The sequence below is a fragment of the Festucalex cinctus genome, chromosome 16 (genome assembly GCF_051991245.1).
Source record: "Festucalex cinctus isolate MCC-2025b chromosome 16, RoL_Fcin_1.0, whole genome shotgun sequence".
Classification (NCBI taxonomy): Eukaryota; Metazoa; Chordata; class Actinopteri; order Syngnathiformes; family Syngnathidae; genus Festucalex; species Festucalex cinctus.
Genome location: NC_135426.1, coordinates 6459413 through 6487278, shown reverse-complemented (window position 1 = coordinate 6487278; position 27866 = coordinate 6459413). Strand labels below are relative to the sequence as shown.

The 27866-nt window shown below is 39.1% G+C and overlaps 1 protein-coding gene across 6 annotated transcripts in view; it reads right to left on the bottom strand.

Annotated features, from left to right (window-relative positions):
• The window catches only part of celsr1a (cadherin EGF LAG seven-pass G-type receptor 1a), a 72594-nt gene that overhangs the window by 27232 nt on the left and 17496 nt on the right, over positions 1-27866 (bottom strand). For 4 of the 6 annotated variants that reach the window (XM_077500650.1, XM_077500649.1, XM_077500651.1 and 1 more), the window contains exons 2-10: positions 20298-20653; positions 18337-18625; positions 16378-16600; positions 14911-15026; positions 13763-13851; positions 8537-8617; positions 3530-3687; positions 2211-2374; positions 2008-2133 (exon numbers count right to left, since the gene is read on the bottom strand). In XM_077500650.1, coding sequence (XP_077356776.1) covers positions 2008-2133; positions 2211-2374; positions 3530-3687; positions 8537-8617; positions 13763-13851; positions 14911-15026; positions 16378-16600; positions 18337-18625; positions 20298-20653 — 1602 coding nt within the window. The remainder of the gene's footprint in view (positions 1-2007; positions 2134-2210; positions 2375-3529; positions 3688-8536; positions 8618-13762; positions 13852-14910; positions 15027-16377; positions 16601-18336; positions 18626-20297; positions 20654-27866) is intronic. The other 2 variants (XM_077500653.1, XM_077500655.1) reach the window with 1 other exon arrangement.

Sequence of the window (27866 nt, the reverse complement as noted above, 5' to 3'; positions counted from 1 at the left end):
TATTAGGAAAAAAAAGTATGTGTCTACCTTATTCGATTCTTTAGTAATCACCATTTGAAAAGAGGTCATTTGAGTGTTTCTAGCGAAAATAGAAAAACAAGAAGAAAATGATCTTTTTGTGAAAAGATACATTTTCTCCACAACGGTGACTTTGACACTAATATTTTTTTGTTTCGTGACGCTCTGAGAATTAGCTTTAATGTGAAAAAGGCTTTGATCATTCAAGTCATCCTTGAAAACGTTCAATTTCAACAGATTTCATCAGATTCCGTCATGTTTCATTGTACAGTGTTCGCTCGTTTATCACAGGTGTTACATTCCAAAAACTACCCGCGATAATGGAAATATGTGTTAATTAAAAAAATAAATAAATCCGACCAAATATATATATATATATATATATATATATATATATATATATATATATATATATATATATATATATATATACATATATATATATATATATATATATATATATATATATATATATACATATATATATATATATATATATATATATATATATATATATATATATATATATGTATATATATATATATATATATATATATATATATATATATATGTATATATATATATATATATATATATATTAGGGGTGTGAATTGCCTAGTACGATTCGATTCGTATCACGATTCACAGGTCACGATTCGATTCGATACCGATTAATCCCGATACAAATTTATAAGTCGATTGTTGCGATTTTTTTTTCATTCAAATTTAGAAAATACTAATCAGTAAGCTTGTAGAGTGTAAGATTTATATGAAAATGTATTATTTATTTATCTGAAATTTCAGTCTTATAGAGGTTGTAATCTGTTTCATGTTTGAACAGCATTAAAATAAAATATTAAGGCTTAATGTTCCGTTCATATAACATTCTTCCATGCTCAAGGTGTGAATCCTAACCCGAAGTCAGACGTTTTGTTGAATATTTTTCCATTGAAAATGGAAGTTTAAAAATCGATTCACACACACACACACAAAAAAAAAAAAAAAAAAAAAAGGCAATGATGATAAGACGTTGAATCGGTAAGACTACCGAATGAACAATTCTGAGCTCTTTAAAAAAAATAAAATAAAAAAAAATAAAAAATAAAAATAGATTTTTTTTTATTGAATCGATTCGAGAATCGCGCGATGTAGTATCGCGATATATCGACGAATCGATTTTCTTAACACCCCTATTACATATATATATATATATATATATATATATATATATATATATATATATATATATATATATATATATATATATATATATATATATATATATTTATTATATGTTTTTGGTGTGATTTTTACTTTATTATAAATGCTTTTTCATTCACATTCATTTTTTCCCATTAAAAGTATGTTTGTTTGTTTTTTATTTACTTATACACGGACAGTGTATTTTTTTTCAATTATTATATATGTTTTTTTGTTTTGGTATGATTTTTTAGTTTATTTTGAATACTTTTTCATTCATCATTTATGTTTTTTTTTTTTTTTTAATTTACTTATACAACAAACACAGTATATATTTTCTATCTCTGGAATTAAATGTTGTGGAGTGACAGGACAGACACCGTTGGAAAGATCTCGTCGAGACGAATCCGCGTATGCCCGTTTGTCCCTGGTCGGACGTAGGGTTGGGGAGATACGGCTGCGCAAAGATAAAAAAAATAAACAAACCAAAAAGACAGCGAGGCCGCAAAAGATGAACCCTCGATTCACGAGTGAACACTGTAATTCCATACACCGGCAACCTATTGAAAAGGGATACAATGCTGCCATCTGCTGACCATAGTTACTGGGTGTTTTCCATTCCACAACCCATTGATCAGGCAGCGCTACACTTAAAGAAAAAAAGACGTAGTTGACGTCATTTAACGTTCATGGTGGCATACATCCTGATTTTATTAATCGTTATTAAACGTATTTGGCGGTCAAAGAGTTAATTGTATCTTCCCCAGCCACCACTGTAGTTTTCCTCACCTTGTTCGCAGTTCCTGCCGCCGTAGCCAGTGGGGCAGTCGCAGATGTACGTGTTCCACTTGCTGACGCAAACTCCGCCATTCAGACACACACTCGGTGCACAGAAGTTTCTTTTCGCAGGGCACCCTAAAAAAAGGTTCACATCCGTGGAGAATGTTGAGGATAAATAGCGTTCATCTAGCTCAAAGTCAAATATGACCAACCTGCTGTTGTGCCGTTGTTGGCGATGTAGCTCGCCATGTCGACGGGCTTGCTGTCGATGCTCAGGTTCCTCATGCAGCCCACAAAGTCTCGATTTCGCACCGGGAAGTCCTCCGGCAGGTTGGGAACGCCGCCGAGCAACAGCGGCCCAGTCAAGTCTAGCGATCTGAAGAAAAAAAATGAAATTGTGACGAACAGTGCTGTCACTATCGAACATTTTTAGAATTGATTCATCTATCGACTAATCTGATTCTTTATTACAAAAGCATTTTTCCCCTGATTACTGTTTATTAACCAGTGATTGGTGGTTATTCCATTGTATTTGTATATTAAAAAAAGGGGGGGGGGGGATGATACGGTACTATGTTACCAGTTCAGTGATTGTTTTCCAAAGAAAAAATAGATGTTTGCAAATGTCTTATTTTGATTAAACACAGAGATAATCTTTTTCTTTCATGAAGGACTACAGAAATCAGTCAACAATTACTGTTGATATGCTGAAATCAGAGGATTTAGGCAATATTAAATAAAAAAAAATGGCTCGAAACGACTACTCCATTATTGTAATAGTTGTCGATTAATTTGATAAGTGATTCCTTATCAATTAACTGATTAATTATGACAGCTCTTGTGACAAACCGATCATTGTATTTTCTTCCCATGAAAAAAAAAAAAAAGGCAACTGAGGTAAAGGTCTTAAGCCTGTCACAAGGCTAAGCTGCTGCTAGCATCATAGCAACAAGAGCATCGTGGGTCAAGTAAGGTGGGGGCTGCTTATAAAACATCAAACGCCAACGGCTTTTGAGAGATTTAATGTGATACAATAACGGCCAAAGAAAGCTGTAACTCCTGAATGCTGAAATGTTTGCATAAACAGTGCATTCGCATGTCAAGAGTGACTCAGGCAGGATGTATGGAGCGTTAGGAAGGATTTCTTTTTTGTTTGTTTGTTTTTTTTAAATATTATTTTATATATATATATATATATATATATATATATATATATATATATATATATATATATATATATATATATATATATATATATATATATATATATATATGTATATATATATATATATATATATATATATATATATATGTATATATACATATATAAAAAACGAGCCTAAGCTAACGCTAGCTAGCTTTTTTCCCAATTGAGCCATGTCATTACAATGTTAAAAATATTGCATGAAAGTAAAAATTCAATACATTTCAGAGTCCATACTTGTTAACCTCTATTTAAGCAATGAGTTGAATCAGCACTTGTAATTAAAGGACATATTTGTGTGTGCATTGTTGTGCATTTGTTTTTTACTTCTTCTGTCCGGTCTGTGTTCCCTGAGCGGCGCAGGAGTAGTTCCCAATCTGCTTCCCGAAGCGGATCGCCATGGAGATGTCGCAGTCGTCCACGGCGACCACAGCCACTTTCTCCCCGGAGGGTCCGTGGGGGATCCCCAGGCGCCCAATGTTTGGCTGCAATAAATGGGATTATTTATTTATTTATTTTTTAACAACACAAAATTAAGAAAAATGATTACAGGCACTGAACCTTTGTTTATTTTTTTCATTCTTTTTTTTTTTTTTTTTTTTTTTTAAAACTTGGCACAATCAAACATGACTCTTAGCTGACTTTGCCCGCCTCGCTACCAGAAATACGCTGGCTTCTCTTTGGCTTACGATGGGACAAAAAAAAGGCTCATTGTTGCCCTTCAGCTGGCACATAGCAACCAGTTACAAACTAGGCTAATACCTCCTCCAGGACTCAGCTCATGTTGATCTGCGAAAATGTGGATCAGATTAGAAAAATCAGGCTACCAATCCCTTTATTTTTATTTTTTTTTTATTAATATCAAACATGAGAAGTTCCTGAACAAAACTTTCAGAGTTTAATGCCACAATGTTTCCACCAATTAATGCGCATAACCAAGGATTTGTGCAACAATACAGCAGCTCCATTCTGATTGTTTGTTCGAGAGGTGGCGCTCCAAAGAAAGACAAAAAAAAAAAAAAAAAAAAAAAAAAAAGTGAGCGGCATGTGTCCCCGACATAAATGGGATAAGAGTAATGAGATACAGGCGGGGCCATAAACAAAGCAGGAAGGGAAACAAGAGGGACACATATAGACAAGCCTAAAAGACAAAAGCTACCAACTCCCAAGGGTGTTATTTTTTCCCCCGCAGGAATTGAAACATTTTGTGTCATCAGGAGCTAACAAACAGAAATAAAAGAAATGAGAGGGAAAGTGTGAAGTGGAGAAGAGGGAGAAAAAAAGAGGCCTCTGTGTGTGTGTGTGTGTTTGCCCACCTGCAGGGGAGCATGTCATGTCAGCGATTAGGATCTCAGCATCCCTTGTGAGCTCAGTCAAGCAAGAAGCAGACGAGATAAAGATGTGAAGAAAAAGAGGAAAGGGAAGGGAAGCAAAAGGGGCACCAGAACCAAAACCAGGGGTGGGCTGACGTTTTTTTCGTTTGTTTTTTTAATTGAAAGATACATCACATGGTTTGTAATTCAGATTAAAAATATATGAAATCACGTTCAAATGTTTAACTCATTCCCTCCCATCCATTTTCACTGACGCAACCCCCTTCACTCCTGGCTTATTTACTGGATTTTGACTGATTTTGCAAGGCCCACAGAATATTGTCTTCTTTTGCTATAAAAAACATGGAGCCTACCAAAGGAAAGATGAAAGTCTCTTCTTTCATCAGGAAAAAAAAAGTATATTTCTATATGATTCCGTTTTGCAGCAATTAGCATTAGAATATCGCTAAGTTTTATCATTATTCACAAATCTGTTTAGAATTGTGGGGAAATCAGCTTGTTTTCACCATGGCCCTGGTTGATCTCGTATACTCTGCTGCCACCTGTTGGCCATTTTTGCAGGTACTATCATTGCTTCAACGGTTCTCTGCAGTTGAGAGGCTGCATCAAAGCCTTCTGTATGCTCTAGCATAAAAAAACATTAAAAACATATAAATACATGTTTGGGACACTTAAAACATTTAAAATAAAACATATTAATGCATTTTTGGGAGCAGATGAGTTGAGCAGTGTTCAGTCAAGGCTGAAAGATTATGCTGTTTATTATATGTAAACATGTTGACTGCACATCTTAAAGGGATACTTGACTCATTGAGCAATTTTCACCAGTGAAAAGTTCATATTTTGTCCAGAATTAATTTGATAACTTCATTATTTTTCACAAACAGTTAATAAAGAGTAATTTTTGTACTTGCTGTCGACTGATGATGGCATCACCTGTGCTGAGGAAGTAGGTAACAACCAATCATGGCTCACCTGTTTTATGGGGTTGGTCAGCAAATTGAGCCATGATTGGTTGTTTCCTCAGCATAGGTGATATCATCATCAGTTGACAGTAAGTTGAAAAATTACTTTTTAAAGGTATTAATTGTATATGAAAAATAATGAAGTTAAATATTAACTTTTTACTGCTGAAAATAGCTCAATGAGTCAAGTAACCCTTTAAGTACTCGTTAGATACTATAATAAAATGTATGTAAAGAATAAAGTTTACCAACTGATCAAATTGAAGCAGGTTCCCCCCACCCAATAATTGCAGCCGTTGCAATTTGAAAATGGCATATTAATCTAATTGCAATTTAATAGATTTATTATTGAGCTATAGTGTTCATGTTTAAAATATGCATAATTTTAGTGGCTAACAATAATATGAAATATGATGTTTTGTATTTTTTTTTTTTTTAGAACCACTGCACCACACAGGACACTTGATACACTTTTCAGTTTTCCTTTTGACCCCCCTCTATAATAAAGTGCACTTGGCCCTCACTTTGAGGGGCCCCCCCGTGAGACTCTCCCCTATTTGCCCTGCGGCCAGTTGAAGATTCCCTCTCGCTACAATGTCGTCTCCAGGGGCGATAGCAGCTATGGCGACGCACTTGATCCCCGCAGCGAGCAACAAAAGAGCAGCGGGCATGAGGGGGTGGGGGGTGAGGGGGTGCTACACGCCGAAATGACATCACAACATATGCATCCAAACCTCAGCTACATGCATACACGCACACACTGTTTGACACCTCGATCATCATCAGCTTCCTGTCAACATGACTTTGCCAAGTCGCCTGAGGCCAGGATTATTAAAAAAAAAAAATAAAAAAAGCAACAATACAGATTGAGTTTCATGCAAAAGATTTTTCACACTCTTGTCAAAGTAGCATCAAAATTAGGGATGAACAAATCTGGGAAAATACGCGAAGACGGATGAAGGGAATACTTTGTTGAGTGAGCGGACGTGTTTGCGCGCGAGGAAGGAAGCGAGCGGCCCGCGCAGCAGACGACCACCCGCTCCAGTCCGATAATAAAGGAAGACGGGCGCGCATGCTTTTATTTGATTTGGGCCGGCCGAAGGAAATACCATTGTTTGGTGGACGCGTGCATGCATGCGTGCATGCGTGCGTGCGTGCGTGCGTGTGTACGTTAAACACCTTTTCCAATTAAAATTTAAAAATGTTTCGAGATTGCTTTTTTGGGTTTTTCCACAACTTTTTGAATATTATGAATGTTAAAGTATATTATCAAAATGTATTTTATTTTTTTATATGCATGTATGTAACAGTGTGCTTTACCTTTTAATGAAATGGTTGAGGTTGCACTTGGAAAATGACATTTCATATATATATATATATATATATATATATATATATATATATATATATATATATATATATATATATATATATATATATATATATATATATATTGTAATGTATCCTATTGCAGAGCATAATAACAAAATTACATGTTACAATTTTCTCATTTCTTTATAATCTGTGCACTTGGGATAGGCATGTTTCTTTTTATCTCCCATTGTTTTAATTTTATTTCTATGTTATTGAATAGGAGCAATTTGTTAGTATATAAATATAATATTAATAATAAGGGAGTAGGACTAGATGAGTATGTGTGCTTCTTCCTACTCCTTGAACATGTAAATTATGGAATTTATTATTGACATTTTTTTTCTTTCTTCCTTTAAATTTTTATTTTACTTCAACTTGTTTTTTTTGTTTTTTTAACTTGTAATGTGTTCATGCTTATATGTGCAAACCAATAAACCAAACTATTAAAAGTGTTAATTTTCCTTATAAACTGACAATAATTGTCATGTATGTCGTGTTTTCCTCCCATGTGTGCAATTGATCTTTTTTAGCGCACAGGTTAGCGTGTCAGACCTTCAGCAACAGACTCATGTCCGCATTACCTCACCTGCCCCCGGGGGCTGTGTAAACCTAGAAGTGTGAATTATTCACACACACACAAAGGGCTACAATGTCCTACGTTCAAGCCTATACGTTACCGTCGTGCCCGTCAGTTGCGCGCGCTTCTACCCGTCAGCATAACAGATGGACGGCGGCCATTGTCGGTTGGAAGCTTTCAAAGTAGCAAAAGAGATGTTCGGATGGTGTAAAGCGAAGGTAAAGGTAACCGGATCCTCGATGAAACGGATGACAAAAAGTATTGGTATGACTTTACAAACTGTGTGCGCGGCGACATGGGCGAAATTCAAGTTTGATTTGTAATGTCGTCAAGCATTTTGACACGCAGACTTAATAAATCAAGTATAAATATTAAGTAACGTGTGGACAAGATCGTTTGTTGGTTTGTAAGATTGTATTCTGAAAATTATTATATTCCAATTGAGAATAAAATACATTTGAATATCATAAACATTGCAAAATATAAATAATATTAATACAGCTATAATGCTAATATGCTGCGCTAACTTGCGCTAGCACTACTAGCTTATTTCCAAGGAAGCAATGCAAAACTTGAAATGCACCTGTTACTCAGGTATCAATTACACAGAGACATGAAAACATTACCTATCAGAACATGTAAAGGAAAATGTGGTTCTTAGGTAATATCAGCTAGCCACTATCAGTAGAAAGTTTTGGAGAATGAACTTCCAACTTACTAAGCTAAGCATTTGTATATTAGTTTGGCAATTCTAACTTTTATTTCCGAGACAGAATATGTATTTATCTAGGCATTGTAAATTATAAGATAACACCAGTAAGGATGTTCCCTAATCACTGATTATATTTGACTGCCATAAAAGTGGCCTTGATAGTGCTCACGTCAGAGATAAGAAATAGCGGAATGATTATAAAATGGATGAGCATCACTACAAGGTGAAACATCGACATGGGAAAGAAGTAGCATGTCCACAAACAACTTCCAAACCAGAAAACGACAGCAACTAAAACATCCTCTAGGTCAAGCGAGTCACCAGGAGCGGAAGACAGCACCAGTGGGGACTAGACAAGAGGTCAAAGGTTACCTCCTTCTGCGTGAGCTCCAACCAGGCAGTATAGAGCGGGAGCCGCAGAAGCCCGCTGGAGTCCACCAGACTCCCCCCGTCCTGGGGCAAGAGAGAGACACCACATTAGACGGACCCGTGTGTTTATCTCTGATGACTCGCAAGCCTTAAAAAAAAAAAAAAAAAAAAAAAAATAAAAAAAAAATAAAACACACTTGCATGCACAATAAGGCAACTATTAAAAGCCCACAGGAATGAACACAACTTTGTTCCTGCATGATGTCATCGACTCTCCTCCTAACATACGCACATTGCGTGTTTATCGTTTTTGTGCAACTTATAAAATGGGAGCTGTGTCACCAGGATGCACTCAAACCACCCAAATAAGGAATATTCTTGTCCTTGTGGTCAGTGCTGTTACCAAGGGAACCTCAACTCTTCAATGCTACAACACTTGCAGCACTTTGTGTGTTTATTACATGCTCAACGATCAACACAGCGATGAACCCGTATGTTTATGCACAAACGTTCATCAGAGAACACTGCTGTCAGCTTCAGAGAGGCCAACCATATCCTTAAAGCAATAGTGCAAGATAACATTGCAGTCGGACAAAGGCTGACATTGTTGCATGGACATAATGTTTACCATCATTTAGCTTTTCACCAGGCTCAAAATTCCCAAATCGCACAAAACAAAGCTGCATGGGACTTCTTTTAGTGACCTAACTTCTGTGCAAAGTGGGCCAAAAGTACATTTGCACTTTTTAAAATAATGTACCATTTTAGAAAAGTGAGAAGGAAGCATGCTCAGATGGGAAGATGAAAGGAAGAAAGAAGCAGAAAGGAAGGAGCAAAAGGGGTGAGTCGTGAAAGAAGCGATAGATGAAAGGGCAGAAGGAAGGGAAAAGGGATGGATGGAAGAATGGAAAGAAGGAAAAGGAGGAAACAAGCATAGAGTTAAAGGAAGGAAGGAAGGAAGGAAGGAAGGAAGGAAGGAAGGAAGGAAGGAAGGAAGGAAGGAAGGAAGGAAGGAAAGAAGGAAGGAAGGAGAAAAAAAGAGGGTGGATGGAAGAATGAAAGGAAGGAAAAGGAGAAAACCACCACAGAGTTAAAGGGAAGAAGGAAGGAAGGAAGGAAGGAAGGAAGGAAGGAAGGAAGGAAGGAAGTCAAATGAAAGGCAAGAAGGCAGAAGGGAAGGACGGTAAGGATGGACAAAAGGATTTAAGGAAGGAAGAATGGAAAGGATGCACATACAGTATGAAAGGAAGGATGGAATGAAGAAGGAAACAATGGAAGGAAGGATGGGCAAAAGAATGGAGGAAGGACGGTAGAAAGGGACGATGGAAGGAAGAAAGGATGTCTAAAATCAAGAAGGAAGGAAGGAGAGTAGGAAAGAAGAGGAAAGGAGGAAACTCAGAAGGAAGGACAGAAATAAGGATTACAAATGGATGGGAGGAAATAAAGGAAGCGGATTTACAGCACAGTAACAAGAAGGCCAACCCCATTTCCAATAAAGTACATGCCAATCATGTACAGCTATAGCTTAAGTATTTTTGCACTATACTGTGAAGTCAGTTCACATGTACATTTTGCTTTGGATGATGAAACGTCTGCCTAAAGCGACACACAAGTGAGAGCGAGAGGTTGGCCAACAGCAGAAGCTGCAAAAAACTTCTGGCTACTTTGCTGATAAGACTCTGCTCAGCCTGTCTGGGAATGTTGTCGACATAATATCACTGTATATGTAACTGCTCACAGCAGGGGGGAAAAAAACAGCAAAGAATGCATATAGTGACTCATAAGTACAGTTTTGGACGGACTGCTGAGGAGTACATTACTGTAAAGAGTAGCCCTCTTCCAACTGCCTCGCAGGGTGACAAACAATGGCAAAATCCTCGTCTGTTTCCACGGCAACCCCTCCTCCCCTAAACCTTTGACCTATTGTTTTTGAGCCAAGGCACCCCGGGTCTTCTGAAGAGTGGCTCCAATAAAATGAAAAGGGGGTGGTGTGCGTGTGTGTGCGTGTGTGCTGTCTGCGGACCCCCTGTGCAATCTTTAACCGTCTCACCATCATCTGACCCACTAAATCACCTTCTGTGCGTGCGTGCGAGCATTGTGTGCCATTTTAGGGGTCGTTAACGCATGAGTGGGCTCGTGTAAGAATAACAACCGTCTATTCATACCTAGTGGATCCTTTTAAGATTTCCATAATTATGTGTAAATTAGTTTCTACATACAATGTGTCCATTCTAAACTGGATAAATACACATTCAGGCATATGGACTGCTTTCTCCCTGTTGTTAGTCATTAAAATACACATTTGAGTGTAACTTAATAACGTCTTATTCACTTGTTTCGCAGGTAGCTCTAGTTAGTCATTTTAAGACGCATCAATCTCAATTTATGTCTATTTAGAAGCCCTAAAAAAAGCTCCCAGCTGGATAACATCTGATCAAAGACAACGTTATCTGCGTGGGGTTAAACTTGGCTGACATGCATCTGGATTACATCACCTCTTCAAAAGTCACCTTAAGGGCTAGGCAGGATATTAGAAAAAAATATGCGTGTCCATTGTGAGCGTTTTGCTGTATATGCTTACATGAACCCCTCCGGGAGGAAGTGATGCGAGGGGGTTTCGATTACAGATTGCCTCTGATCACTCAACTCGTGAAGAAAAAGATGGCCGTGTGTCAATGATTGTCAACCACTGGCTAATGCAACGGTATGTGTCAGCCACTTTGTAAATCATTGCGTGATACTGTTGTGGATCCACCCAGTGGTTTGTGAGATTATATACTTATGATGATGTGAGTGGAAACAAAAAAGGAGCAAAAACAAAGAGAGTAAGATCAGAAGCCAACGAGCACAAAATAAAACAAAACGTGCAGGATGGTGGTGTTGTTTCCAGAGTGCCTATTTGGAGCATCCGTGTCATTCCACAAATCCTGACAATGAGCACAAAAAGTTGACCCTGCAGCTAACACGGACCGTCCTGTTCGCCAGCCATTCGTCACGCGTGATGAATGCTGGCCTGTCAAGACCAGTGACAGTGAACCTGTGTTCGTACTTGAGACAAAGCACCTGTGAAATGTGAAACCATGGTCCAAAAAGTGGACAAAAAAAAATCTAAATAAAAGTAAAATGTAGGAAAAATGCTTTTGATATGGCTTGTATAGTATGTTGGTTGCTGTAACCACGCCCCACTTACTGGCAACAGTCAACTGGCCATCGCATATAAAAACAGATGCTACTTTATCTCATCATATTTGAGCCACAAAAATACAGGACATCCACTCAAAGCTGGCTGGAACATATTCCCCACTGCGACACTCGAAAGCGGCTATGTCAGCGCAAAACCCGTCCACATGCTGGCTTTCACGCAGAATTCAAAACAAAATATTACCGGTACCTTGCTATTGTGCCTTCACATGTCAACATGTAGCCCCTTTCCACATACGACCTGTGATGTCTGACTTTTTTTTTTTTTTTTTTGTAAATCATTCAAACCCAAAAAATGTAAACATGTTTTTTAATACTTTATCCTCCACTCCCAAAAACGTATTTACACGTGTGTTTTTGTTTTTGTTTTTGTTTTTTAATGCAGATAGTGTACAGAAGACTAGTGGTAGTGGCAATGGTAGTTATTGCAAAAAACGTCCAGCAGAGTATAAAAGATCAGGCAGGGCCATGTTGCAACAAGCTCTTTCTGCCAGTGTTTTCACCAGGAATTTGAAATTGATGAAACTTAGTCGCAGTATAGAGCTAATTGCTTCAAAATGGAAACGGATAGAAACGTACTTTTTTTTTTTCCTGATGAAAGAAGAGACTCAAATCTTTCTTTTGGTATGTTCCATGTTTTTATAGCAATATAACACAATATTCTGTGGGCCTTGCAAAATCAGTCAAAAGCTAGTAAAACAGTGGGAGCAAAGGGTGTTTGAGTGATAATGGCTGAGAGTGAATGAGTTAATTTCTCAATTATCTGCATAACATATTTAATGTATTAATAGTCGAAATAACAGTATATTTTAAATATTATTTTTTAGATTTTTATGCTGTTGAAGATTAAACTCAATTGCTGCAAACTAATATAGCGTTCACGTAAGTTGCACATTAACTGTATTTAAAATTTCAATACATATTCACCGGTAGGGGTGTTAAAAAAAAAATTGATTCGGCGATATATCGCGATACTACATCGCGCGATTCTCGAATCGATTCAATAATCGGCAGAATCGATTTTTTTTTTTTTTTTTTTTTTTTTAGGATTCACACCTTGAGCATGGAAGAATGTTATATGAACGGAACATTAAGCCTTAATATTTTATTTTAATGCTGTTCAAACATGAAACAGATTACAACCTCTATAAGACTGCAATTTCAGATAAATAAATAATACATTTTCATATAAATCTTACACTCTACAAGCTTACTGATTAGTATTTTCTAAATTTGAATGAAAAAAAATCGCAACAATCGCCTTATAAATTCGTATCGGGATTAATCGGTATCGAATCGAATCGTAACCTGTGAATCGTGATACGAATCGAATCGTCAGGTACTAGGCAATTCACACCCCTATTCACCGGACACTTTATTAGGTGCACATGCAATGTAATACAATAGCATTAAGGCAAAAACACTACAATTTTACAATTGCCAGAAAAATCACCATTTGCATTGGATCCCATTATATTGTGCATGGTTAATGTTGTGGCTTTGAGGTACAGAGAGGCAAAGAAGTGGAGAATGTTCATGGAATCAAAATTTAATTTGGATTTTGTCTTTCAGCTTGTTGTTGGAGAACAGCACACAGTTCAAAACCTACTGACAAGGTAAATAAAGTTAACCTTTCAAGGTCACAGTGCATTGCAGGTTCATCCTGAAATTACACACCTTAGCCCATCACATCATTTTTTTTTCGTGAGTTAGTGTACATTGAACTCCGAGTTACCTCTCATTCTCAGAGGTTACAAGGGTTATCTCATTCCCAGCCCGCTTTAAAACCGATTAGAACAATAGCTGCGGGCTCTGGAAGTTTGTTGGGAAAATAACACCTGACATGTGACTTGAAGGAGAAGCTCCTCTGACATATGATATTTCACCTCAAAGTGGATACATGAGACACAATTGGATATAATCACTTGGAGATAGCGCTTGATTTAAAAAAAAAAAAAAAAATGCAAGAGGGCCACCGTGGGAACAAATTTGAAATAACCTCCTATCACTATACTGGCAGCAACTTACCTTGTTGTAGTAGTGGAGCTGCACGGAATGCCACTGGCCATCACTGACACCGCCTGGGACGAACGGGGACACGGTGGTCTTGGTCTCACCTGGAGGACAAAAAAGATAGAAGGTGAAGGAAACAAACGGATGTTTTTAAATGTTAAAAAGTGGCAAAAACAGGTTGCGTCACAACTTGATGCAAACCCGCCCATCACGGCCACGCCGTGATCATAAATCATGAGTTAGGGAAAAGCGCGCTGTCAGTGTCTCCACTTGAGCATAGCGCAAGCCGCAAAGACTCCGGCTTTACTGATAAATGGCTTTGTTTGTCAAAGGCAGGAGTGGCTGGCCCCGGGCAAGAATCCACAACACTGACAAGAGTGTTCTTTTGTGCATGTGTGTTGCTTTAGAAAGCCTTCTGAAACATTTGTCAACAGCAAAACTCAATGATTAAATGTGTACAAGGCATTTTAATGGCCAACAATGGAGGTCATATTTAATCCTGAGCTTAGACAAAACAAGCATTTTTAATTACATTTATTAAATTAACACAATTGTTTGAATCACAGTTGGACAGGTTTTAATCACAAAACTATTTTCTACATTTTTTGTTTCAATTTCAAAATTAAATTCCAGAAGAAAACAAACAAAAATCAAGACACATATCAGCTAACAAAAATCTCCCTGGTGGAGGTTTTATCATGCAGCCCATGTCACATTATTAATCACGTGCAAAGTTAACACAATAACAATCAAAGATTTTCCTCTTCCACCTCTTATTAGCTCGTAATCCACATTTAATTTCAAAATGAGTGCACTCAACTTTACAGTCATACTTCAGATTTGGCAGTATTCCCAAAACAGGATTCAAGTAATCGTATTGAACTGTATCCCCTCCACTTTTGCACACCCTCACGAGACTTGTACAGAACCATGGGAAAACTTAGTGAGTCGGAAAACAATCCCGATACGCTTTTGATCTGTGAATCAGCGGTTATCAGCATGTGAGAATGCGCACAAATGTGTTTATTTGACACGGTGGTTGGGCACTTTAAGATAACATTAGGAGGAAACTGTCAATTTCTGTCTGTGCCCAGAAACACAAACATCAGGATGAATGTCAGGTTTGGAGGTGCATTCAGGAAACTTGAGGAAATTGGCCTAACCTCCAGAGAAGGTGAGTTGAATCTGCTCGTCGATGATTTCCAAAGCGATGAAGTCGTGTTTCTCATTGAATCGGCCGTTGTAGAGGAGCAGGGCGTTTCTTTCTCTTGTCGCAAACCTGGTAAAAAGCACCAAACAGACCACAAAAACATAAGCAATCACATCGAGTGATTAAGTAAGAGAAAGCAGGAAATGTGTAGCGTATGGTGTTTGGACAGGAAAGTGGGCCCCCACCTCCACCCCACCTTCACTAGATGCTGTGTGCCCGTGCGATAGCAAAGCGGCAAACCCGGCCGGCGAGTGAGCAAAGTTCACGTGCGAGTCTTTTGGGAATGCAAGGTGAGGGCAGAGGAGTCAGCCGGCAGATGCCAGCGAGCCAGGAAGTCGGCAGGGCTGTAGCCAGACGCTGATAAGGGAAACTCATCACAAAGACTTTCCTGTTTTGAGGGCAGCGCAAACTTTTTTTTCTCACTGTCATACGACTGATCGACTCCCGTCATTATTGCTTTAACTTTCCTACCTTTATTACAGGAAGCAAAACAAGCAAGAATGTTCTATTATGATATCAACAGTGTATGACGAACACCTTGTATCTAATTTGAAACTTCTTTTCCACCATTAAAATAATACAAACATACAGTACAACAAAATAGATCAAGAACAAGCGCAATAAATTTAAACCAGTTTGGAAGCGATTTGATCGAGATATGAGCATCCAAGTATGTTAAATGTGTCTCAGATCTTGTTGACATTTGTTCATACATGTTGCATGCACACAAGATTATCAATCTTTCTTACGTATCAAAAAGATGTTCCATGTTGTTTTCAGATCCAGATTGAGCTCAATTTCAAACACAAATGTGTTCAGATTCGATGAAGATATGAGCATCGAAATTGGTTGCTTATGTTAAATCTAAATGTGCTAATCGGGATCAGATCTAGATTAAATTTAGTACTACATTAGAGGATATGTGTTCAAAATCAAATCAAACATGATTCAACAGAGATGTGAGCATCTAATTGTTAATGTTCAATTTAAATGCTGCACAATCTGAATCAGTTCCAAATTAAAGTCCAGTTTAAACTACAAGTTCTAAACTTTTAAATGAAATACAATCTGATAGAGATGAGCAAGTAAAAATGTGAAACGCAGTTAGCCCAAGTACTAAATTTAATGGCTGCACAATCTGGATCATTCAAACTACAATGTGGATTAGATCCAGATTACACTTCATGTAATATGACATTTTCTGACACTGTGATGAATGAATGTCTAATGTTAAAGGTGGTTTTCCACGATAAATTTGAATCATTGCAAAATGCACAGATCTGGATCAGATCCAGATTAAACTTGGCTTTACATTACTCTCTGACCGTCACAATAAAATACAGTAGAGTATGGAAGTGCTTACGTGTGCATTAAATTGAAAAGGAGTGCGAGGGAACGAACAAAAGTTGGAGCAACTCACATGAGAGAGACGGTAAAGTGGAACCTTTGCCGCAGACCCCTGAAGGTGACGAAGGACTGGCCAGGGAAGCTGCGCGTGGTCATCTCGCAGTAAGGCTTCTCGTACTCGCCGGGCAGACATCGGCACGTGAAACCGCCGGCGAGCCTGTTCACGCATTCGCCACCGTTCTTGCACACGCCTGGCACGCAGCTATCCGACGAGGCGTTCACCTCGCAGTGTTCGCCTATGGGAAAGAGACGAAGGAATTAGAGAGTCCATCTTGTCCTGCGTATCCTCGACATGTCCTCTGAAGCAAACTCCATCTTAACGACAAAGCCCCAAGTAGGTACTGACATATTTGGCTTAGTTTAGTGATGAAGACGATTTACAGGAAGAGACCTTGAAAATAGACCTTACCGTAAACCACACCTACATGACCTAGTAAACCAATCAAGACGCAAGATGTCATGCCTGCAACGGCACGTGTGCTTTGCTGCGGACAAACAAAAGTAATCCTGCAGTAGGTAGTGCATTGCGTGGTTGTCCAAAGCCAAGAAAAAAAATCAATAAAAACGGTTAAACGCTGTAGTCACGGCTAGTATAAGAGTGATAGCCGTTATCCCGATCGACTAACCGGCGTCCTGTGGTAGAGAGACACTGTCTGGTTTATTCCCTTCCCTAAACCCTCAAACAACTACGAAAAATGTCTGCGCTGGATCCAACATTGTGGAAGATCGCACACACGACCAGTCAAATCCCTCCAAAATGATCAGAAACTACTACGTCTGCACGAAGGTCATGTTCCCTCATTATCGTTTTTAGCCAAAGGCTCAACGATAGCTCCAGGTGACTTACCATTTACTATAATGCCAACAAAAAATTGAAACTATGAGGTCATATAAATGCATTCTTACCCGGCTTGACAGGAATAATGTCCAAAAACTTCGGTTTTCTGCAGCAGCAGATAGCGACGTGTATTTCCTTTTGTTTTGGGGCAAAATTGTATGGTGAGGGAGTGAAGATACCCTTCACTAAAAAAAATTAAAGCCCCCTTTGCTTGCTTCAAAGAGAAATATCACAAGGAAGGTTTGACAACTTTTCCATTACTGCGTGTGAATGCACTTTAGCTTATCTCAACCGGTAAATGTCGGAGGGCGCTGCTCATCGGATTTTGTGGGCGGGGAAGGGCGTGCCACGGTAAGATCAATTCCTCAGGTAAATATCATGAATCTACGTCAAGATAACATCCACTTAAACCCATCCAAGTACCACTTTGAGGTGGAATTAACATAACGAATGCACATATCCACAAGGATTTTTTTTTATTTTTTTTTTTACTTTCGTTGCGTGATTTGTGGGTCTCCACCCACCTCTATATTGTAGCTCTACCTGCGTTGAAATGTATTATTGTTTTATAGATGCAAATGACCATGACTTTTCTCCCAAAAGTCCAAGTTTTTTGGTTTTAGCCATAGAAATTCCACTACTCATGGGCAACATTTTATACAACTGTCCAGACATGATCGGGACCCAAACCGTCTCCACAACAGCCTGGAACCAGGTAATGGCCCTTCTCTCTGCGGCATAATCCCATTTTCCGTGGGCTGAATTATAAGGATCTGTTTCCCTGTAATGCGGAAACCCAAGGAGAACGCTGTCATCGGCCCAATTATGGGACAGCGATGGGTCCAAGTGTTGCACTGTGACCTCCGAAAGTGAACCGGCACTCCATTTTTGGTACGTAAAACATGCTTGGGGGAAAAAGGGGGAGCGAGAGCGGGTGGGTCAATGAGTGAGCGAGACAGGTATAATGGGATAATTAGATCAGATAAGATGGGAGGAAGAGAAGGGAGGACAGGGCGATGAAGCCTGTCTCGTTCTGACCTATTAGAGAGAGACACGGGAGAAGAGACTGTCGGTCATCAGATGAACATGGGCAAATATTCCCAAAAAGTGTTTCACCCCAAAAGAGTCTCTCACCGGTGAAGTCTTCCAGGCACTCGCAAGTGTAGCCGCCCTCTCGGCTGCGACAGCGGCCGTTGTTCTTGCACGGCCCCGAGTAGCAAAGGTCGATCTCCGTCTCGCAGTAGTCGCCCGTGAAGCCGACGGGGCAGCGGCAACGCAGCCCGTTGATGGGGTGGATGGGTCGGAACAGAACCGTGCTGGACGCGATGAAGGGGGGCGAGCTGTCGAACTTGAGCACGGACACGCACTTCATGTAGTTTTCGCAGGGCTCGCGCAGGCAAATGTTGTCGTCGAAGGGCAAAACCTACACAAAAAAAAGAAGAAAGTTGAGAATATAGTTTCAAAAATGTGAATGCTATGCTTCATTATACAGCAAGTACGCTTTCATACAGATTTTCCTTCAGTGACTAATGCATGACGGGCAAAATTCAGCCATCCAATATCAAGGAGTGCATTTTATAGAGTCCTAAGCAAACATGGTGAAGCAGCATTTAGCTGTTGTACTGCACGCAAACGGAATAAGATGCCAACAAAAGTGAAATCTGAGTGTAAATGCTGTGAATCCAGATCAAAAACTTTGCTTTTTTTCCCACATACCTTTTGATTCAGGTCAGTTAACTCCAGTAACTCCTTTCATGCAAATTGGTTGATTGATTGGAGTGAAAACCATAATGGCTATTACTAAAAATGTTCTACTTATCAATACATTTATTTAATCTTGTTGCATACAATTTTGCCAATATTTTAGAAAGCTGTGGGAGTAGAGATAAAGGTCTGTAACAAAAAAAAAAATAAAATAAAAAATAAAAATAAAAAAAAATAATAATAATAATAATAATAATAATAATAATAATAATTCTTATTTCCTTTTTGAAGAGTGGGACTACTTTATTTATTTTCATTTGTTCTGGGAAAGTTTCTGTTATAAATGAGAAATTTAAAATTTAAAATGAAAGGCTTATAATCACGTTTATGATTTGCTTTATGAGTGGTAGATTCATAAGTATATAATTGTTTGATTGAATTATGTTCAAAATTTCACTAGCTTGTACAGCCTCAAGAAAAATACTATAAACGTTTGTATTGATATTTTCATCAGGGATATTTTGTGATATTCTTGGGGCAATCTTCACAAAGTGGTCCTTGAATTTGTTTGCAATTTTCTCTTTATCATAAGTTACCAAATGATCCTTAATAAAATAATTTGGGAAAAAAATGGTTTTGCCTTGTCTTTAGTCAAAACTGTATTTATTATATCCCAGGTATTTTTTGTACTACTTTGACTTCTGTCTAGTAATTTGGTGAGGCTGTGCTCTTTTTTGGCTTCTTAGAATGGATACAAATTTATTTTTATATATTTTTTTTATACCTAGAATCTGCATCTTGTGTTCTTTGTTTGAGAAACATTCTGTGTAGACATTTTTTTTTTCTTACAAGCATTTTTCACCCAATTTTTCATCCAAGGATTACGAGTAGCGTTTTTTTTTTTTTTTTTTTTTCGGCTTTGAGCATGAATTGCAATCTTTTTACAATATTTATCATATGAATTTATGAGTGTGGTCATGAAAGAATTATAAGCATTAAAAGGTCTTTAAAACATTTTATATCAATTTCATAGTCCGGACTTTTTACAAACATTTACAAACCTAATTTCATTTCTTCACTTCGGTGATACATATTTTTAAAGATTTCTGTCAATGCGCGCGCTTTTAGTTACTTTGTTAAATAAATTGTATTTTCTTTGGTTTGCTTCAATTTTCTTATTGGCTTACGGTGTAACCAATGGTTCTTCTTATTATTTTTAATCACAACTACACTGACAACCTGGTAACCGATGCACTAGGTATAAATAACCCAGCATTGCCTCTTGTCTTTTTTGGACCTCGCGGCAGGTTAGCAACCCATCACTTTTAAGAAGTGCACTTTGGCTGTGGTAAGTTTGCGTCCGCGTACAAACATCCATGCAGCACGTTTACCTCCTGAGATGATATGAGCCTGAGCAGAGTCCTGTTCAGGTAGATCTGCTCCTGCAGCTCCTCCGAAGGAAAGAAGGTCCCCTTGCCGGGCCCTCCCCCGGGCTGCATGGCCGAGAACGTCACGTTGAGGATGGAGCCCTGCACGTCCGTGTCGTTCTGGATGTTGAACACGAAGACGGCGTCGCGCCTGGTGGACAGCACCGCCGCCACGCCGTCCACGAAGAGGCCGAGCAGGGGCGACAGGAAGCGCTCCTGCGACATGTTCTCCAGGCGCACCGTGATACTGTTGGTGAGCATGTCGTCGGTGATGATGGTGACGCGGAGCGTGCAAAGCGCCGAGGTGGTGTGGATACCATCTGGAAATAAAAAAAAAAAAGTGACGATCACGTGAAGCTCAGTGAAATGGATCCCTGAATTGTTCGCTTTATCGTCAACCCAGCAACCCACAGATTCGAAGTTGATGGATAACTACCAATAGAAATCCCTATGATAGCACTGACTGAAGCAATCCGATTGGCTGCTGAGAAAAGTCCAATATTTCTGAACTGACAAGTGTCTGAACTGAGACATATGGTACAAGGTGTAACAATAATATGCTAAACAACCAGCACAAAACTACACTGATGTCATTCATGTCTATGTGTGTGTATTTCCTTACTACTATCATATAAAGCAGATTTGTGTTGTCCTCGACTGCTTTATAGATGGAACAATACATTCCAAATCAGCTTTATGTACGTCCTCTGTATTAGCTACGTACTTAGCTGCAATTGGATCCCTTGCATGCGGTTGCATACCAATTACTGCCTGTGAACTGTATTTATCTATGTCCCCAAATGACAGCAGTTCTATTAACGCATTGTGTCATTCTCTAGAGCATCAACAACTGGATGAACCAAAATTTCCTTCAGCTGAACGAAAACAAAACGGAGCTCATTGTTTTCGGCAATAAAGAAAAGAGGATTGCTGTTAAAAAACAGCTTGAGTCACTGTCTTTAGAAACTAAAGACCAAGTTCGAAATCTTGGGGTACTAATAGACTCAGATCTGACCTTCAGCAATCATATTAAATTCATCACTAAAACAGCCTTTTACCAGCTGAAAAACATATCCAGACTGAAGGACTGCATGCTTCAAGCAGACCAAGAGAAGCTTATCCATGCTTTTATCTCCAGCAGACTAGATTACTGTAACGGTCTTCTGACTGGACTCTCTCAAAAGAACATGAGACAATTGCAGCTCATTCAGAACGCTGCAGCTCGAGTTCTGACCAAAACAAAAAGATCAGAACATATTACTCCAGTACTTAAGGATTTACACTGGCTCCCAGTCAGCTGTAGAATCGATTTTAAAGTTCTGCTACTCGTCTATAAATCACTAAATGGTTTGGGTCCTGAATATATCCAAGAAATGCTGATTGAGTACAAACCCAGCAGGGCTCTGAGATCTACAGACTTGGGCCAACTAGTGGAACCCAGAGTTCGAAGCAAACATGGTGAAGCTGCATTTAGCTATTATGCTGCACACAGATGGAATAGGCTACCAACAGAAGTGAAGTCAGCCCCGAGTGTAAATGCTTTCAAATCCAGGTTAAAAACTTTGCTTTTTTCTTATACCTTTGATTAGGGACTTTTAAACAGCTTTAATTAAGTGTTTTTTTAATTATTATTTTTATTTTTATTTTTATTTTTTTTTATTTTTTTTTATTTTTATTTTTTTTATCATTATCATTTTAAACTTCCTTATGTTAAATTTTTTAAAGTTTGTTGAATAATGTTTTAAGATTGTTAGTTTGTAACCTATTTTCATTTATTTTTCTTCCTCTGAATGTTAACTACTGTTTCTTGATGCTTATGTGTTGTCTTTCCTCGTGTAAAGCACATTGAGTTGCCTTGTGTATGAAATGTGCTATACAAATAAACTTGCCTTGCCTTGCCTTGTGATGTTATGGTGCCTATGGAGGGTTACCAAAAGGCTAAATGCTGCACAAGAGCTTGGTGACAAAACTGACAACAGGTGGCAGAGGCGGCATGAAATGGATCACACTGATGAGGCTGAGGTTTGCCGACGTTTTGAAAAGCAGTTTTCTGGTCTGGATGAAACCTCTGTTGATGAGGGAAAAAAAAATCTGTCAACACGTAAATGTATTTGGAAGCTGTTGAGTGCATGCCGGAGCAACAGGTGGCGCTATGGTGAGGGAGTCACGGTGAGGTTTGCAACAAAGCAAGCAAGATGGTCGCTCCAAAACAATTTGCGTGTTTGTTTTTACCCATATTATTGCTCATTATTATATTATATTATTTTTTACTCAGGACGGCACGGTGGGCGAGTGGTTAGCACGTCCACCTCCCAGTTCTGAGGACTCCGGTTCGAGTCCAGGCTCCGACCTTCCTGGGTGGAGTTTGCATGTTCTCCCCGTGCCCGCGTGGGTCTTCTCCGGGTACTCCGGTCTCCTCCCACATTCCAAAGACATGCATGGCAGGTTAATTGGGCACTCCGAATTGTCCCTAGGTGTGCGTGTGAGTGTGGATGGTTGTTCGTCTCTGTGTGCCCTGCGATTGTCTGGCAACCAGTCCAGGGTGTCCCCCGCCTACTGCCCAGAGCCAGCTGAGATAGGCGCCAGCACCCCCCGCGACCCTTGTGAGGAATAAGCGGTCAAGAAAATGGATGGATGGATTATTTTTTACTCATATATTATATACAACCGCATTTAAACTAGCGTTGTTCCGATACCGATACTGGTATCGGCAGATGTGTCGATACTGCATTAAAACAGTGGTATGGGTATCGGTGAGTACTCACAAGTAACATGCCGATACCATTAATTTCAACGCTAATATAGGACTTTGGGTGCAGCATCTTGTGTCTTGCTCGTGCACGACATTCACTGATAAGTGACATGTTCACTGCATGCCGATCTAAGATATCATATTGGCCCTTGAATGCTCTGAACCAATGGCAGGATAGCTTTTTCATGTTGAGGAAAAAAAAAAATCTTAAGTATCGGTATGGTATCGGTATCGGCCGATACTGCAAAGCTGGGTATCGGAATCGGTATCGGGAGTCAAAAAAACGGTATATTTACTCATTGATGTGCACATTGCAAGGGACAGCTTTTCTTTAAACTCTTAATTCTGTGTTCCAAAATGCGTGAAATCCAACTGTCACAAAAGCAAACACTTTAAAGGGAAGCTTGACTCATTGAGCCATTTTCAGCAGTAAAAAAAAGTTAATATTTTTTCTATAATTAATGCGGTAACTTCATTATTTTTCATGTTCAATTAATACTTTAAAACGTAATTTTTCTACTTGCTGTCGCCTGATGACATCACCTGTGCTGAGGGAAGTTGTCAGGCCTGCGGGCCCAGCCCGCTGAGTGTGTGTGTGTGTGTGTGTGTGTCTTCCAGCTGTGGTGCATTGGAGTCAAGCAGTAGGTAACGGTCAATCAAGGCTCACCTGTTTTCTGGGTTTGGTCAGTAAACTGAGCCACGATTCGCCGTTACCTACTTCCTCAGCACAGGTGATGTCATCATCAGGCGATAGCAAGTAGAAAAAAATACTTTTTAAAGGTATTAATTGTACATGGAAAATAATGAAGTTACCACATTAACTGTAGACAAAATATTAACTTTTAACTGGTAAAAATAGCTCAATGAGTCAAGTATTCCTTTCAATGACCAACTTACAATTCAAAGTAGCTGCCTTGAAATTTTTATCTTTATTTTTTTATTTTATTTTTTTTTATTGATTTGCAGTGTGGCATAGAGGGGACAGTTTTCAGCACTCCTACTGTGTTAGACTTTGCAAGATAGTGAAATTAAAACAGCACATTGGATTGAATTTAAAATTGTGTTTTGGCTTGTTTTTGAAAATTGAACTTAGAACCCATTGACCAAGTAACCTGAATATTATTTTTTAAATACTTCCAAACAAAATAACTCTTTATTTATCCTCAATCGGGTGATGGATAGGTCATGTCAAACAAAAAAAGCAGCGACACATGAAAGTTAATTGTTACGTGTTAAGTAGATGGTTCTTCTCTCATTCCGGGGGGGCCCACCTGCGCTATTTCTAGAGCCCACCAGCTGCTTAACACGGCATAACACACACATGCAGAAAGGATGGGCTGAACCGTGGAACCGACGGGTGTGTCGTTTGCCGACGCCATGGAAAAACCTGTTGACTGCTGGGACAGTTTCAAATCATTCAAAAATAAGGAAGGGAACCTGCATAACAGTATTAGAAACATCTGCATGATGCAGTTCATGGTCACACACAGGCAGACAAAAACACACAATAAGCCCATGTGGACACACACTTTGCAGCAGCTGTTTGTGAGTGACAGCATGTGCACGCGTTCAATTTCTATACATAACACATTCCCTGCATGTTTGACCGTCACATAAATTTGAATAGCGAACCCCCCCGGTCAACACGAGCCATACGAGTATGTTGCACACGCACAGGTGAAAATCTGTGACATTCCATATAGTTCTTTAACTGTTCACACCAAGTCCCACCAGAAAAAATACAACCGCCATGTCCAAAATGACTACACGCGCACACACACACAACACTGGTGGTCACTCTGCAGTGCAAAATCAACAAAAGTGTTTGTTCAGTTAGCGAGCAGGATGGCCTGTAAAGTAACAACAGGAAAAAAAAAAAAAAAAAAAAAAAAAAAAAAAAAGCAAACAGTTGTCCATGTAGCAGGTTGACAGCAGCCCACCAATGAGAAACACTTTTTCTTCACACATTTGTGCATAATTTACTAGCAGACACGCACACGTACTATGTATGATTAACTGTTGACATTTATCACTCTGAAAGACAATGGTAAATGAGAGCCAAAAATATGAAATACAGTAAAGAGGTCCTGCCATTCTAAAAGCAGGAAACTTTAACGTCAATGCATTAAGGAAGGGAAAAAATAAAATAAATCTCTGCACCAACTCTTTTACAGCAGTTAAGTGTTTTGAAGCAGCGAGCAGGAACTTCCTGTTTCAGGTGTCTTAAATGCCTCAAAGCAGCCGGCGACGTTCACCCCTCGCTTGCAATGGAAACATTTAAATCAAAACAAACTGCTTGCAGCCAATCACAGGCAGGATATTTCCCTACAGATGACCAATCAGAGACACGTTAGACTACCACTACTGATGAAAACATCATGATAATGAATCAAAAAAATAAATAAAAATAAAATAATAATAATAATAATAATAATAATAATAATAATAATAATAATAATAATAATAATAATAATAATACTGCAATTGGCTGGCATCCAGTCCAGGGTGTACCCCGCCTACTGCCTAAAGCCAGCTGAGATAGGCTCCAGCACCCCCCACGACCCTTGTGAGGAGTAAGCGGTCTAGAAAATGGATGGATGGATGGATGGATGGAATAATAATAATAATAATAATACAAAAACACTTCTAATTTCTTCACTACAGTTGCGCTTCACTAAATTAATCTTTTGAGTTTTCCTCTTGAAATGGGTATTAAAACATTGTTTTAACTAGATAGTAGATACCTTTTCTAAGATTAAAACTAAAATATCTAAGTCAAATATTAAGGGTACGAAAGCAGTTAATTTGGGGTACCACCTACATGAAAATCCATCAAACCGCTACAGTTACCAGCAGATAATAGTGACAACAGCACTTGATAATGTTTTGCTATAGTTACACTTGACTGAATTAATCTCTTCATTTCAACACCGAGAAAACACCGATTAAGGCTAAATATTGGACTCTTAACTTGGGCGCAAGTAACAAGCCACTGTAACCTTCATCAGGTTATTGACTTTAAACACGACCATGTGTCAACTGAGAGAGGATCATTAACCGCAGGAATGCACGGCAGGTTAACAGAAAGAAAGACAGAATATAACGTAGACATAGGAGGCCAGCTACAAACACTTTGCACAACCGCACAGCACAAGAGCGCTTGCGCTTCGCGTAATCTAAAAAAAAAAGCCACCATCGGGCTGCACGACCTCTGTCGACAAGATTGCTGATGTGCGAGTGTAGCTGGGGGGAATCTCCTCTCATCTCACATGGTGAACACTCCAGACGTGAGAATGTGAAATCAAATGGTCATAGAGAACAAGTGGGAGGTTGCGTCTGCGTATTCCAGTGGAAGAATTATGTCTGCTGCATGTGTGACCGTATATCAGCATGCCTGCACATTCAGCTGTTACAGTCCAATTTCCCCTTCAACACCTGCAACTCTTCAGCAGCGGTTGGGGGGGCAAAAAGAACACCCACGTCCCTTCATTTTTTTTTCTCTACTCGCCAATGTCGTGAGCCGCACAAAGCGTTGATTAAGTCGGTAAGGATAGTCCGGATAAGAGGAACAGGTGGGATTGCATTATATTTAATAGGAATGTGGCGCATAGAAAAGTTTGAGGACCACTCGTTTTAGAAAACAACATAGGTGCACACATGTTTATAAATTTATTTTTAAAGTTTATTTGGGGTGCGACAGAGAAAAGTTAGAGAAGTGGAAACACTCATTTTGGCTAAAGATGAAACATTTTAAAACATCTTCAAATGTGACTGCACGTACATTATAGGAGAGCAAACATTTCATAGGGGTGTGGCGTTTCGAAATGCTTAAGAACCACTTGTTTAGGTAAAAGGACCAGAGGGGTGCCTACAACTTGATAAAGTTTCAAATGACATGTTACTTTTGTAGTTGAAGGGTGCGGCACATAGAAAAAGCTTTCGAACCACTAGTTCAGGCTCAATGTCAGGTTTACCTGTTTGACCATTATTAAACACAACAAAAAGGAGAGAAGACACTCAGTTCAAAGCTCACAAGGAGAGAGGATAGGAACTGAATGATACAATTCACTAGTGCACTCACTGACAAAATCCGCTCCTCACCCTCTCTTTTTATTTGGTTCCCACGCCCCTTGTTCCATAGGTGTCCCAACCCTAATAATGTAAATGCAAAACATAGTTGGAACACAGTGCACTTGTTTGTCTATGTGTGTTGTGCATGTGAGTGGAAGATTGCTGAGTACATGTGTGGTCAAGTTTGCAATCATTTCTCAACAGAAAACTCAGCAGACTGACTCTAACCATTCTGTTGCGTTAGATATTCTGGTTCTTGCGCTTCTTGAGTCATCTTCTGTTAAGATAGCATATAGCTAGGCTATGTGAATGTGAGTGTGGAGCAGCGCAAAGCATTCTTCATTGCAAGCAGAAGCAATTCTTCATTGCAGCAAATGGATGATAACATAGATACAATTATTCCTACACTCAACAACCCATTTCCTCTGACAATAAGTGCTACAATCATTTCATGAAAGCTTTGACATAACTCTGACCTCGTCGCAATTAATACCCAAGTAATCATACTGATGTACCAAAGGAAGGACTCGGGCGGTTCATGCCGTACCCAGCCAAGCCTTTAACCTTTCACTTGACGCGCGCTTGAATTCGGCACCCCGCTGCTTCCGCGATAACGACTCCGAGCTGAATGGCCCCTCACAAGTCGTAGACAAGCCGCACTTAAAAGCGGAGTGCTCGAGTCGGGAGCAATAAGGCCCAGATCCGACCTG